The 15,414-nt window shown below is 35.3% G+C and overlaps 1 protein-coding gene across 3 annotated transcripts; it reads right to left on the bottom strand.

The window, feature by feature from the left end:
* Positions 1-334: 334 nt before the first annotated feature.
* On the bottom strand, positions 335-15,143 carry zfand6 (zinc finger, AN1-type domain 6). Of its 3 annotated transcripts, none has more exons than XM_039671399.2 (7): positions 14,990-15,143; positions 10,668-10,821; positions 9,271-9,340; positions 4,712-4,791; positions 2,729-2,875; positions 2,401-2,502; positions 335-1,078 (listed from the first exon to the last, which is right to left on the bottom strand). In XM_039671399.2, exons 2-7 carry the CDS (start codon positions 10,810-10,812, stop codon positions 930-932), a joined length of 693 nt encoding a protein of 230 aa, XP_039527333.2. In that variant the 5' UTR covers positions 10,813-10,821; positions 14,990-15,143; the 3' UTR covers positions 335-929. The 3 variants fall into 3 exon arrangements, with proteins under 3 accessions (XP_039527333.2, XP_039527447.2, XP_039527394.2); XM_039671513.2 differs by having other exon boundaries at positions 2,729-2,872; positions 14,990-15,128; XM_039671460.2 differs by lacking the exon at positions 14,990-15,143 and adding an exon at positions 14,110-14,233.
* Positions 15,144-15,414: the final 271 nt, after the last annotated feature.

Below are 15,414 nucleotides of genomic sequence, written 5' to 3'. Positions count from 1 at the left end.
AATCATTCCCAAATTTCTAATGTTCCAGGAAAATACTTTTTGGTAAACTGTTTTTATGACTTTAAAAAGATTTACAATCTACAACTAACACGGTGTACTGTTCTAATGATATCACAGATGTAGTAATGATTATATTCAATGTACTGTCAAACCAGACGGTCATATTACACAATGTACGAACCACTGCAACGTAAAACCAAAGGCAAGATTTTTCTTCGGTTTAAGCAAGTCTTACGCTAACTTTTTATACTCTATACACAGATGCATGTAATTTAGAAATTATAACAAAACAGGGTATGTATACTAAGCTAAATTGATTCACTAGAGCCCTTACTACAGTGTGACGTGTAAAACTTTATTCAACATGAACACAGTGAATTCACAAACATAAATAATATCACTCGCAACTTTCACTCACTCGAATAAATGAACTATAGGAAAAAATGTATATCACAGTCTGTAATGAAGTGCAAAAAATCTGTTAAACCAGAGATCGCAGTCACACACATAACTTGTATATTAAAAACATGTATTCTTTTATATTAAGTAAACGGTCTCATTTTCTTGCTTACGATCCTTATTGAGAAAAAATTAAATTAAAATTAAAGACACATTCTGGCAATGGTTTTAACATGCAAGCTTTGTTCATCACCAGAAATACACAGCCACCCAAAAAGTCATCCTAACATGAGAACTTAAACGCATTTAGTAATGCAAATTAAATTACTTCAATCATATAAATATTTTGCGGTTTACACACCAACGCATTTTGTAAGTAAATAAATTTGAGGTGTAAAATGAAACAAAGGGACAAAACAAATTTGCGTAAATGTTTCATTGTAGCATGCACAATTCAAGATCTTGTAAATGGTGTTTGTGGGGAAAAGAGGGTAAAAAAAAAAAACATCTCTGCAATCTTTAGCTCAAAATCAAATCTTCTTGATTTTCTCCCCAACGACAAGCGGGTTTTCTTTCCTTATTTTCTCTGCTGCATCAGCCTTGTAATCAAAGCTACAGTTGTGAACATCTGAGTATCGGTGCATGCTGCAAAACAACTGTCCACACCGGCAGTCAAAGCCTGTCAGATAGAAACAAAAGTTAGATCAATTAACTCATATACTTTAAATGCAACAAATCTCAGCAAAACATTTACGCAGCTAAAAAGGTTTTGTAACAAAGCCTGTGTGTATACGTAAGGGATAATCCACAGCTAGCTGTGAACTGAACAATTTTAATGTACATTGTGAAGGCAAAGAACCACTCGACGCCAAGCGAAGTGCATTCAAATCGTTTAATGCACAGCTAGCTATGGATTATTCCTCTTATAACATGGTCATTTGCCAGCATTGACAAGTTAAGTTGTTCTTGATATTTGTAGCACAATATTGAGTGTTGAATTACCTGCGTCTGTGCACACCTTCCAGCCAATCAGAATCGAGTATTCAGACAGACCATGGTATCAATATAAATGGTAACACTTTACAATAAGGTTCCTTAGTTAACATGACCTAAATGAACAATACTTCTACAGCATGTATAAATCATCTATTAATTTCAACATTTACTAATACGTTATTAAAATCAAAGGTTGTTAACATTAGTTAATGCACTGTGAACTAACATGAACAACTGGGTCTTTATTAACAAACATTAAAGGAGTAGTTCACTTTTAAAAACACTTTTGCTGATAATTTACTCACCCCCATGTCATCCAAGATGTCCATGTCTTTCTTTATTCAGTCGAAAAGAAATTGAGTTTTTTTTTATTTTCTCCATATAATGGACTTTATTGGGAACCAAACGGTTCAAGGTCCAAATGAGAGTATCAGTGCAGCTTCAAAGGGCTTTAAACGACACCAGACGATGAATAAGGGTCTTATCTAGGAGGACCATTCGAGTCATGACTCGAAAAAAGATTCATTCATTTTAATGAACAATTTTGAACAGGAGAGTCACGAACGTGCATCACAGACGAGCATTTGTGCTTATAAAACTTAAAATGTATTTATTTTTTAAATGACCGATCGTTTCGCTAGATAAGACCCTTATTCATTGTCTAGTGTTATTTAAAGCCCTTTGAAGCTGCACTGTAACTCTCATTTGGACCTTGAACGGTTTGGTTCCCATTGAAGTCCATTATATGGAGAAAATCCTGGAATGTTTTTATCAAAAACCTTAATTTCTTTTCGACTGAAGAAAGAAAGACATGGACATCTTGGATGACATGGGGGTGAGTAAATCATCAGCAAATGTTTTTTAAAAAGTGAACTACTCCTTTAACAATGTAACAAATATATTGCTCATGGTTAGTTCATGTTAGTTAGCTAATGTTCTCTAATAAACCTTATTGTAAAGCCTTACCATATAAATCAATACTGTATAGTATATAATTTTGCATACCAGTGAGCCCCACTTTCTTGCGGCAGGTGAAGCAGCGATTCTTCTTGGGTTTGGATTGCTCTGGCACATCTGGGCTCTGCTCTGAGACATCTAATTCTGAGGCTGTAAAGAGTTTAATACAGGGGGCAAAGATTTAGAAATGCTGCCAACAAGAAGAATATCTCAATGAGATTCTGAACATCAATATTTCTTGATTGACACCCAATTAGTGTCTGAAACTTTGCCTCAGATATTACTGATCAGAACGTGCCGAAGGAGCGCGTGTTCTCATAACTAGGAAGTAATGGAAAGCATGAATCAAACCGATAAATATGAACTCTGTACTCACCAGACACTGCTTCTGTGGGATCAGAAGTTTCATCTAACTTTCTCTTTCCTCTCGATGTGCCATCTTCCAGCGAAGAGCTACCCGCTGTAAGCAGCTTTTCCGTGGTGGATTCCAGAACGTTTTTCGCCAGTTTACTGCATGATACTTCTATACAAACGAACACACAGTCATTTTCCCTAAAGAGTCTACATGAAGGGTCCATAAACTCAAAAACTTTTAACACTAGTATACACAGATGTATAAAGCCCTGGTTTAAATGTTGTTTTTAGGTTTTACATAATATTTATTCATGATGTACTAAACTTGATGACTGCTATGTTCTGATTCATATTCTATAAATGCAAGTAAGAAAAGCCAGTCAAGTCAATTTCAGCAGTAAATCAGCTCTACAGAAGGGAACAATGTCATTCAGTTCAATTTAGTAATATTGTTTCAATTCAGTTCAATAAATGTTGCAAAGTTCATGCGCTTCAGTCGTGTGAAAAAGAAAGCACACCCTTTTGAATTCTATGGTTTTACATATCAGGACATCATAACAAAAAACATCTGGTCCTTGGCAGGTCTTAAAATTAGGTAAATATAGCTGCAGATGAACAACACCACATGGAATATTACACTGTCATAGTTTATTATTTAACAAATAAAAGTCATGTGTGAAAAAACTAAGTACACCCTTACTGCTTCCATAGGAATAAAGAGTTTAATGGTGCGTTCTATTATTCATCCGTCTCGGAGATCCGAATCGGACGACAGACGTTGCCTAGCAACACGCCCCCTTTCCTCGGATTTCTCCTCTCGGACGTCGGACAACCGTGAGACCACCGAGCAAGAATTCCGTTTCGGAATTCAAGATGGCTGCGCCCTGTGACTTGTAAGAATGAACTGTTTTCATTGTTTTTGAACCGTTTTGGTATTTTAAATGACGATTATAATCACTCGTATTACTGCGTCCCCTGTGGATATGGGAATCGGTTGTTGTGAGTGCAATTACTAACGTTGTTCGCGTTGCCAACAGAAGATTAACATGAAAAACATTAAATAAAGTGAACATTTTCAAGTTCAAATGGCTGCGTTTTGACAAGGTGTAGTCATAATATTTTTTTGGCCAGTGCTACCATGACAACAGCTTTCTCCGACTCGGACACGCAAAACATAATAGAACGCTTGAAGTGTGGACGTGACGTCAAATCCGAGGTCCGAGTCGGTTCGTTGGCTATAATAGAACGCAACATTAGTAACAGTCAGGCGATGCTAATCAAATGCCTGATTAATTGATCATCAGCGTGACCAACTCTATAAAAGCAGACGTTTTGGCAGTTTGCTGGTGCGTGCTAACACAATACCAAGGAGGAAAGACATCAGAAATGACCAGATTCTTTTTCATTATGTCCTGATTGCTAAAACCAAATAATTCAAAAGGGTGTACTTTCCTTATCTTTTCTTCACAATGGTGCCATTAATTAGCTCAAGTCAGTTCAATGCTGATTCAATTCAGATCAATAACAGTGTCAATGTTGCAAACAGTGCAGCAGAGGGATTAGGCCTAATGAACGACCCTGGATGAACAATCTCAAATGTGGAGAGCCCATATGTAAAAGAAACTACTCAACTAGCATTAGTTTGCTGGTAAAAGTTAAGTTTGCTAAACCAGTTTGCTCCGTTATTTAGTGACTTTCATCATTAATCTCTCTAATAAACAACTCTACCTAATTAAGTAACAAACAAGAGTCCTAAGATCAGTCGACAAAGAAATGTATGCCTGTTTACCCCTGAAAAAAAAAAAAGACAACAACGTAATCAAATGTAAAAAGTGAACTTTGAACACTTTCTACCCTGGTAGCAATCTCAGAGCAAACAATCAGATGTTTCTATGGAATTTGGGAGTGCTTTTGTCTCTTTTTGTGTCATGGTAATCTGTTCAGTGTCTGGTTTTGGAGCGGTGGATGACATAATAAACAGGTCAAAGTGAAAAAGGGAAGGCACCTGGCATTTTCAGGCCTGATTGAGCTGCTACTGAAGAGCCGTCTTTATGTGTAACTGCTGCTGTTGTTGAGAAACACTGACTGGAGAGGATGATGAGGAGAAAATATTATGTTACATAAGTGAAAAGACATCATAACACTGTAAAACATGTAGGAGTGGGTGCTAAGACCAAAACCTTATACCACAGAATGGATCATTTTATAATCGCAGCTGGAATTTAAATGAGAAAGTATTTTAATAACCATGCTGTAATGCCTATTTATGGGTAATCCTGTTCATTTAACACATTACAAATAAATGGTACTCATTTGATTGGCATATTTTGTAGATTTAATTGGAAATTAATTGGAAAAAAATAAGACCACTTATAAATAAGCAAGTCTGGCATCAGGGCAAAAACAGCTTCACGTTATGCAATATGCAGTGGTGGAAAGAGTACTGAAAAAACATACTCAAGTAAAAGTACCATTACATTCCAAAAAATGTAGTGTGAGTAGAGTAAAAAGTACTTGTCCAAAAAACTACTTGAGTAAGAGTAAAAAAGTAGCTTATTTAAAAGTACTCAAGAGTAGTGAGTAGTGAGTACAGAGGTGCGGATTCTAACCCTTATAATAAACACTGCACTACAATTTATAAATTAAAAAAATGCACATACTGGAATTCACATTATATTTTGTTCTTTGTAAGAAAGATTGAAGGATATCTATCATCCATCTTTTTAAAATGCATCAAATCAGTACACTCATCACCATTTAAATCATATTATTTGGGGGGGAAAGCATTTAACCTGTTAACTGTCACCCCCCCTTTTTTGAATAGACATGAAAATGCACATTTCGAACTTAAATGGTTGTAATTCAAGAATGCTTTGGAATATAGACATATGATTGGTCTTGTTTTAAAGAAGACATCTGGCAGATTTTTGTAGAAGTGAAATAAATTAAGAATGTGAAACAGAAAAAAAGTTATAGAAGTTTGAGTTTATGGAAATGTACAATGTAAAAATATTAATTATTAATATTTTACATAAAATATATATTTTCAAAACCTGGGCTACTCTAAAATGGCAGAAAGATCAAAGCCAAAAATCTGAACAAGTTGTGTTTCAAATTTTAGGTTGATATCTCAAAAAATGAGCTTTCAGTAAGATTTTGTTTGAGCGCAGTACCAAACTTTTTCACTAGGGCACAATCAGACTCCATTACTGCCCATATAAGGGCGTCTGCAGTTCCATTCGTGTTTTGAGTGATATGAACCATTATTTTCACAATTTTCATACAATTTCTGAAGTAGAGATCCTATTCAGAAGTAGCATGGGAAGTTTGGCAGATTTTGATATGAATTGAACCTCTAAGAAACACATACAAAGAACACGCATGTAAGTCATAGCTAGCTGCCACATAACAAATGGTGAATTTATTATTTTTTTTCTTGATATTTCAAACTTTTCAGACCTTTTTTTTCCAAAATAATTGAATGGATTCTATCTTTTGAACTTTTGGCATGAAAACAAACTGAGGTATCTACCATTTTTTCATGATTTTTTATGTTTACTGCTATTATAAAATAAAGGTCTGAACACGCCTTATGAGTATGAAAATATTCTTGTTTTATATTGATAAATTATGGCTCCTCTGTAATATATTTTGAAAATCAGTCACCAAATATGGAAACTAGAGATTGTAAGCTTTCAAATGATATATAGTTTGTCAATATTATTTAAGGTATTTACTAAGATATTATTGTTTTAAAAATATAGTGGCAAACGTCCCACCTGTGGGACGGTGACAGTTAAGTGGTTAAAATTAAGCGAAAAGCCACTGGGCCTGAGCATGCTATTGTTGCACATAAAATATCAATATTCATAACTGTGCAAAGAATTCAAAAACCTTTAGAAACTCATGATGGTTCAGCATCACACACCAAGAGATGGGTTAAATAAAATAAAAAAATACCCATTTCTCTCCAAAACGGTACCAATGTTAGTGTTTTGATAAATGAGAATCACTAATATTACCATATTACCTCAACTAATGCACTGAAAAAGGCTAAGATAGTGAGCGAACACTAATTACACACTTTTATTCCATGCTATTAAATATGTTACAATTTAAACGTAAATGCATTGTTCTAGAAGGATGGCATCATCCCTTACATTTAACACGGCTACATTTACACACATTGTAATGCTGATAATGTAAGGAAAATTGTGCATTAAATAGGCTAGGGAAGTTATATCCAGGAAACTTTTACAAAAGAAACAAACACACTTTGTCTCTGAAGTCTCAGCGAAGCTAAACAGCAGCACACACAAAAAAAAGTTCAACATGAAAAATGTTTTTGCTCAAGTGCACTTGCCAAATGAAGACGGGTCATATAATGGATCAATCAAAAAACGCTGTTTATTAACGAGCTGTGCTAATTTCTTATTAAGTAATGCAGTTCAAGTTAACGGCATGTGCACTGATTCTGAATCTGTCGGCATGGCGAGCGCGAGAAGCGGCAGTGCATAGAGGTTGACGCGCGTCTCTCTATAATGTGATTGTGAAGTAAATGGGAGCGGGAATTCACCGCATTATGAACTCGTCTCGCAATTCCCCCAACCTCAGACCAAATGTTAGGCCATGTAGACAGGCCAGCCTTTATATCATATTAAGGAGAAATGTGAAATTTACCTTAGCATATTAGAGGAAGACGCTAGTCGCTGATATCTGGATTGAATTGATGCGTGATAAATGCGCTTCCACAGCAGTCACGAGTAACAACAGGAATAGGCGGTTAAAGTTTTCTATGCTTAATTTGAATTGATGACATGACAGTCACGAGACCGATTACTCGATCCAATCACGTTGATGGATAAAAATAAAATTAAAACAAGTAACGAGTAACGACCACAAACAGAAGGAAAATAGCGGAGAAAAAGTACCGATACATCACTTAAAATGTACTCAAGTAAAAGTAAAATTACACAATTTTAAACTTACTCAAAAAAGTACAATTTCTGAAAAAAACTACTTAATTACAGTAACGTGAGTATTTGTAATTCGTTACTTTACACCCCTGGCAATATGTAATACCAGAGTTTAAGAAAAGACATATACACACACACATATATATATATATATATATATATATATATATATATATATAAGGCTGTGAAACGATTAATCGTGATTAATTGCATTCAAAATAAAAGTTTGTGTTTACATAATATATGTTTACATTATATATTTTGTATGTAGAATTATATTGTATATATAAATACACACACACGCATGTATATATTTAAGAAAAATGTGTTCTCAATACATCAAATATTTATATTTATATATACTATTAATTATGTATAAATATATATAAAGTATATACATGCAAATATTTCTTAAATATATACATGCATGTGTGTGTATTATTTATATATACAAAATAATTACACACACACTACACACCCATATTACATAAACACAAAGTTTTATTTTGAATGCGATTAATCGTTTCACAGCCCTAATATATATATATATATATATATATATATATATATATAGGGTTCCAAGCTTCCTACACATTTTCCATTTCAAAATTCCATACTTTTCCACACTCAAATTTTTAAACCTGTAGGTTTTTCATACCATATGTGTTGGTTCATACAGCATTAATTTAGTCATCTGTAAATATTCTTATTTTTCTCCAGGGATTTTTTTCATTGATTTTCTCGAAGTGATAACATGCGCTTACATAATGAGAAGAAACCTGGGTAACATTTTATTTTACAGTGTCATTGTTACATGTAACATACAGTTACTGTAGTAATAGCTATATATTATGCATAATTACATGTAATTATCCCTAAACCAACCCCCATTCCAAACCCTAACCCAATAGCAAATACATGTAGTTAATTATTATTACTCAGTACTTAAATGATACCTTAAAGTAAAGTGTAACCAAAACATAAAACACGTTATAAACTGCATATATTCACCTCACATCGGTTTGATACTGTAATCATGGTTTGATGTTGATCACCAAACAGCAAAGTACAGTCTGATTTAGATGATTGTTCGTTCCTTTATCTGTTGCTGGTTTGAGTGACACACGCACATTCATTTAGTGAGTTTAAAAGAGACTTGCTTATGGTACAAGACAAAGAGCTTTGCATAATAAAAGTGTGCCTTGAATTTATTCAATCGTGTTTAACAATCACAAAAGGATCACTAAACCTTTGCCATGAAAACAACTCTGGTTGCATGATACATTTATTTTAAGAAATTCTTCATTTTATATTTTAGAAAACTGAATAGGGTTGATAGTCTGGAAACAAATATTTTCCCATACTTATCCACCTGGAAATTAATCAAATCAAATTCCATTCTTTTACAAACTGCATAGGAACCCATATAAAATGGTAGATCAGAATGATACATGGGGCTGAAAACAAGATTTTATTTGCCCTTCTGATTTAAAAGTTGTACAAATTAACTAGATCCTATGCAGTTGCAACAACTTACGCAACTGCTATGAGAAATTGTGGAGGGGTGGTAAAGAGGAAGATGTTGTACCTGTTTTGTTCATGCTGTGACGTCGATTGTACAGTCATAGATTCTCCTTTACTGCTTAAGCTGGAAGACACTGCAAGTAATGAAAGAGCAGGAAACCCAAAATGTCAACACTTCTATTTTAACCTCTTATGTGAGGGGAGGGTTTGTTTTTTGAGACATGTTTCAGTATGACACTGTGTCCCAACCAGGCATGACGGAACAACTTACAAGTTTCCAGTGGCATTGCATTCATGAATAAAGGTTAAATGAGGAAGAGAATAATGAAATTACAGCTCATCAAAAACTTTTTGATGTAGATAGGCAGGATTTTTGGCCCAATGATATATTTCATCATGGGCAGTGTTACCCACACACAAATCTCAGAGTTAGCAATAGACACACTGTTTCTTTTTTTTTTTTTCTTTTTTTTTTAAAGCTGTATAATGTTAACCCCCCCAAAAAAATCTATTCAGCACTTATTTTAAAAGGGGTGGTATAATGCCCTTTTCACAAGATGTAAAATAAGTCTGATATGTGTAAAGTTTTAGCTCAAAATACCCCACATATATTTCTATATGGCATGTTAAAATTGTCACTATGTGAGGGGTGAGCCAAAAGTTATCGTTTTCGTGTGCCCCTTTAAATGCAAATGAGCTGATGCTCCCGGCACAGAGGGCAAATTTCAAACACTTTTAGCCTTTTATGTTAAAACTGGAGTCAGACAATGATGGTGAGACTCAAGAAGAAGTGACAAGTATGCAACAGGACATTTCTGAATGGTTAGTTGATGAGTTTATGTAGCTTGTGTAGTTATCTTCTAGTCATCGATTGGCATATACTGTTTTGATAACCCTTCACTCTCTAACTTCCCTCAGTCTCATTCACTCTGATGTGCGTCATTGCTTATGTTGCTAAAGTGTTCACTACTGGCAGAAACTGCAATATGCTGAATTGGAACATCCTAAGCCCTTGATCACTTGGAATCAGCTATACACTGATTTCACGCAGTTGCCATTTTGAAATCGAAAGCGAGGCTCCAGTGGGAAGAAACCCGGAAGTACAGATAGACAACAATGTCTTGGACTACCAACCTGAAGCTGCTGCCGCGATTTAAACTATTGGATGTTAATATCCAATATAGGATATGTATATAGTTTGATCCTGCTTCTTTTTTATGTTCAGAATGTGTATATATATATATATAAAATGTATTTATAAATGTATAAATTTCACTGTATATAGTCTAAAATGTATGTACATTTTTAGAATAACACATTTCTACATTAAACACAATACGCCATCGCATTCGCGACTCTCCTATGGTTAAAGGCGACACTTCCAGTTTTCTTCCCAAAAACTGTACTCGGCAAGACAGAATAGTTGGAAAAGAGTCTATTTTTTTGAGACTTCTGACTCACCTGGATCACTGGATCTGCCACTGTTGTTCTGCCGCTGTAAGGAGTCTTTGTAGCAGACTGAGCACATGCCGTTATTACGTGGGTTCCCATAAAACCCACAACCATTAGAACAAAGCACTTGGGTCTGATTGGTCTCCTGAGCCATATCCCTTTCCTGTTGAGAGAACAAAACACTAAATTACGATTAAAAAGCCACAATTGTATGTGGTGCCATGTTTTTTCACCAATAAATTGGTCACATTGGAGTAACAGTTACTTTGACGTCAAAATCCATAATTCATAACTTACTCTAAACAACAGAATATTGCATGCATGAGAAATGAATGGTCTGTTTCACCTTAAAAGAGCTCAGAGCCTACGATCTGTGCTTTGAATACTGAGTGTATGGCTGAATTACACTGTGTAGATGTTTGAGTGAATAAAATACACTTATCTGATTGTCCTCTGACATGTTCTAACTGTGTCTCTGCACCTGCCTGTAAGGGTCTGTTTCTAAGACTACCTCTACAGCTGTCTCACACTCATGTTGTACAGGAAATATCCTCACTGTGTTGGGACAAAGGGGACATTAATAGATAAATAGATAAAGATAAACATATAGACCTAGAGAGACAGATCGATAGACCAAGAGAGACAGACCGAGACAGACAGACAGACAGACCAAGAGAAGATCGATATAGACAGACATATAGAGAGACAGACAGTTGGATCCAGACAGATAGATGTTTTATTAAATATGCATTTTAACACAAGTATTATTAAATAAAATTAACAAACCAGGTATAAACACTGATCTGTCTGCCTGCCCACTTGAGATCGGATCACACTAGATGGATGCTTTTGGTTTAAAGGTCCAGTGTGTATTTTTTTAGCGACATCTAGCGGTTCGGTTGCGAGTTGCACTAAGAGCTCAGCCCACTAGGGCTGTCAACTTTAGTCGTTTAGTCGACTAATCGGTCGATGCCGTCTTGGTCGACTGACATTCTTATTGGTCGACCAGTTGCATTTTTTTTAAATTTTTTTTTAACCAATAGAAAGAATTTTTCAATGATTTACTCCTTGATATTTATTCATTTATAAGCAGTTATTTATTACTGTATTCTAAATATAATTAACCTATGTTTTGTCCCCAACTTTAAAATGCTTTAATTTAGGCTATTTTTGTAATTGCGCCACAGTTTAGTGCACACACATAATACACTCGGGAACCGCACCTGTGGCTGGCTGCGCTGCTGCTCGCGCTCGGTAAGGGATGCTGTATTCATTCAGTTAGACCGCTGCTTGTTTTGGCTTTAGTCGACAAAATGTCCAGGAAATCTAAATCTTTTGTCGGGCTGCTTTTTAAAACAAAGACGACAAGACTGTGGAGGGAGGCGATCGCGTTGCTCCATTATGAGCGCGCAAGTCGCGCGCCTACATTTGAAATCGAACTTGAGCGCGCAAAAGATATGAGCCGCCTTTTAACGGCTATATCATGCTGACTCAATAGATTGTGTTTTCTTAATGTTTTCGTTTTTATTGGACACTTGACGCATTTGAAAATAGCCTAAATAATGCAACAAAACGAAAATAAACCTATACAGCCTATTATTAGGATTGTTTTTAAGTTATTTGGGTTTTTTCTGTGTTGTTTAAAACGCCTTGATCGTCAGGACTAAAGTTAACCCATAGCTTTGAAAGTAAAGAAGAATATAAAGCCTGTATAAACGAGAGCTTTTGTTGGGATTTTTCATTATGTGGCAGATAGCAGTTATATTTTTTGCAGCGTGTGGTGTGGTCAGGTGCGCGATTGTGACTGTTACTATAGACTTAGAACAGAGCTCTTCACGTTTTGCAGTTAAAAAAATCACTTAAAAAAATCACTTAATTTTCAAAGAATTGTATTATTATTATAGTTTTATTTATTTGTGATGTTTTTTCGTTGTTGTTTTATAAATGCTCAATGACAATTGTTTAAAAAACATTTAATTAAATTTTTTTTTTTTTTTTTTTTTTTTTTTTTTTTGTCAACTAATCATTGCGCAGGACTCGACTTTGGTCGACTAAGGATTTCTTTGGTTGAATACAGCCCTACAGCCCACTGCTCACCCCTCCTTTTCGAAGAAGCGACGGTGGCTAAAACGGGACAAACATCGTCGTCTGAGACAGCAGAGAATAGCCAGAGTAAGCAAAGAGTGTTAAACATTGTCGCTGTTCTGTGAGAAAGTCTCATTCTAAGGTAGTAAAAACATAATGGTTCATTGTAAGGTCTTTATACACCAACGGACACATAGTTATGGATGTCATATTGCATTTCTGTTAGATACTCAATTTTTACACATTGCACCTTTAACACAAGAACAACTCCAGATGCAAAATAACACTAGAAACATATATATATATATATATATATATATATATATATATATATATAAAAGAAAATACAGTCACTACTGCTTCCATGTTGACTTTAGCATCACACAAACACTTCACCACAGTGATGCTTCAACATATCAAGTGTTCAGTCAATGTTTAAGCCAAACAGCAGGTTTAAATCAACTTTAAAACAGGTTTAAGTCAGACCTAGTGATGACACGAGGCATTAAAAAGAGCTTAATTCTGTTTAAACATTAAAAACTGAAGCCACCAAGCAATTGAAGTTGCTTCAAAACAATTAAATGACTCACATCATCATACTCATCAAAAACAAGGTGCAGACAAACCTAAACTGTCTGGCTAGTGTACAGTAAGCCACTGTGCTCACATGTGTAGCCCTGTGAGAAGGTTATTAAACGACATGCCCTGGCACTAGATCAAAAAGTCAGATAAAGACACTCTCAGTTTCTCTCCAGGTTCATGCAACAGGATCACAGATGTCAAGAACACTAACCAAGACCATCATAATTATTACTACTCAAGTTCAAGATCATAAACTACTAACACTGACCATTAAACTTTGGGGTGTAACTTGTCGCACACTTTAAATTATTTACTTGTACTTTCCATAGGGAACAGGGAAGTTGAGCACATTCATTTCCTAAGGTCAGAAACTCATCTCATTTACAACTGGAATGGGCATCTATCTCAGGTGATCCAATAACAAATGGACAGCAATAAAGCCAGGTCTAAACATTGTCCACAACTGGATTTTTCAAACAAATGTGACTACATTGTAATAGGTTTGCAGTCAGAATTGAGTGCATGTAAATACTCACTGTTTAAGACAAAGCCTATAGTCTTCTTAAATCACAATGATAATGTTTCACTATCAGTTAGACTGACTACAAAAAGAACTTGTAACAATGGATCTGAGCAACGGGATTAATCAGGTTTCAACGGTAACTATTGCACTATTTACATTGTCCTTTGTTTAAATCATCATAATACTATAAATGACAACACCACAAGAAGCAGATTTCAACGTAATATCTCGCTCATATGTCGATACGTTTGACTTCCTTACCTGGTAAATGGTTTAATGAGCACCTCTGACTGTATATCTACTAAGTAAGCTGTTAGCTTACAGTCGCTAGCTGTTTAAATGAAAGCTGGACATCGTAAAACACATTGAGTAATGTACACGCCCACTGAAACGCTATTGGCTGCGTACTGTAAGCCGCACCTATGTGCGTGATCACGATAGTCCAGTCATGTTAAGTCCGACTCGTACATGCGAATCGGTTCATATGAACAGTTCATTTAAAGGTAAATGAAACGTCCAGACCGTTTTGTGAACTGTTCATTGATTGGAATCGACTCTGCAGAACGATTCGACACAAATCAGACATCGATATTATCTTTATTTTACGCGTAGAGTTAAAGAAATGTGCATGTTGATTGATATCGCGGACGGTTTTGGGATCATTATTGATTAGCACCAATAACTCACACTACCGGTATATGGGAAATGTTAAAAATGCATAACCAGCTACGTCCCTAATGATACAAACAGAAGTTTTTACATCTGGCATGTGGATTTCAAGTAGAAAACATTCTTGTATGCGATTTTTTTTTTTTTTTTTTTTTTTTTTTTTTTGCACAGACCTAGCGAACTAAAAGGCAGTATAGTACACATTAGCAAATGGATGTACTACTTATTGCACTAATGTTGACTTTTATAACTAATGATCTCGCTATTAGCTTGTCAGTGACAAAGCTTTTCTAAACTAACGACTAAATGTGCTCCCTTACGAATAAATAAGTTAGGCAATTATGAAGTAGCTTTCGCCACGCGACCATTTTATACAACAACAGGTTTGCTCTTGTCAAGTTGGCTAAACAGCTCACAAAACGCCGCAGCTGTTTCACTAATTCAACTGATTAACATTCGCATTTACACTCACCTCCCGACTCCCGGCGGTTACTATATCAATGTCGCTGGGTTAAACGAGTTTGGTTTATTGTCTTGCACTATTAAAATGTTTGCTAAGTGTTTTCGCCGTTCACCAGCTTCCCTTCCCCCACCGAGAAACAGCCTGTTTGTTAGTTTTGACACTCCAGCCCCCACTTTAACCTACTCGGTGACGTCATGATGGGACTTTATAGTTTTCAGTATAGACTATCCCATGTGACATATCATCGTTTCACATGTTTAAAAATGTTTTTTAAAGGTATAGAGGCACTTTTTGTGACAACAAATGAATATGTATGTACTATGTATCTCGTTGGGACTGTTCGTTTTATAAAAACATATTTTGGACTCTTTTTGTTTTTTATACATTTAGTCCAGAATGTTATTGTATTTTTATTATTTTAAAGTTACGTTTAG

This window comes from Pimephales promelas, chromosome 1 (genome assembly GCF_988280905.1).
Source record: "Pimephales promelas chromosome 1, fPimPro1.hap1.1, whole genome shotgun sequence".
Taxonomy (NCBI): Eukaryota; Metazoa; Chordata; class Actinopteri; order Cypriniformes; family Leuciscidae; genus Pimephales; species Pimephales promelas.
The sequence above is the reverse complement of the archived record's forward strand: the minus strand, read 5'-3'. Positions and strand labels throughout refer to the sequence as shown.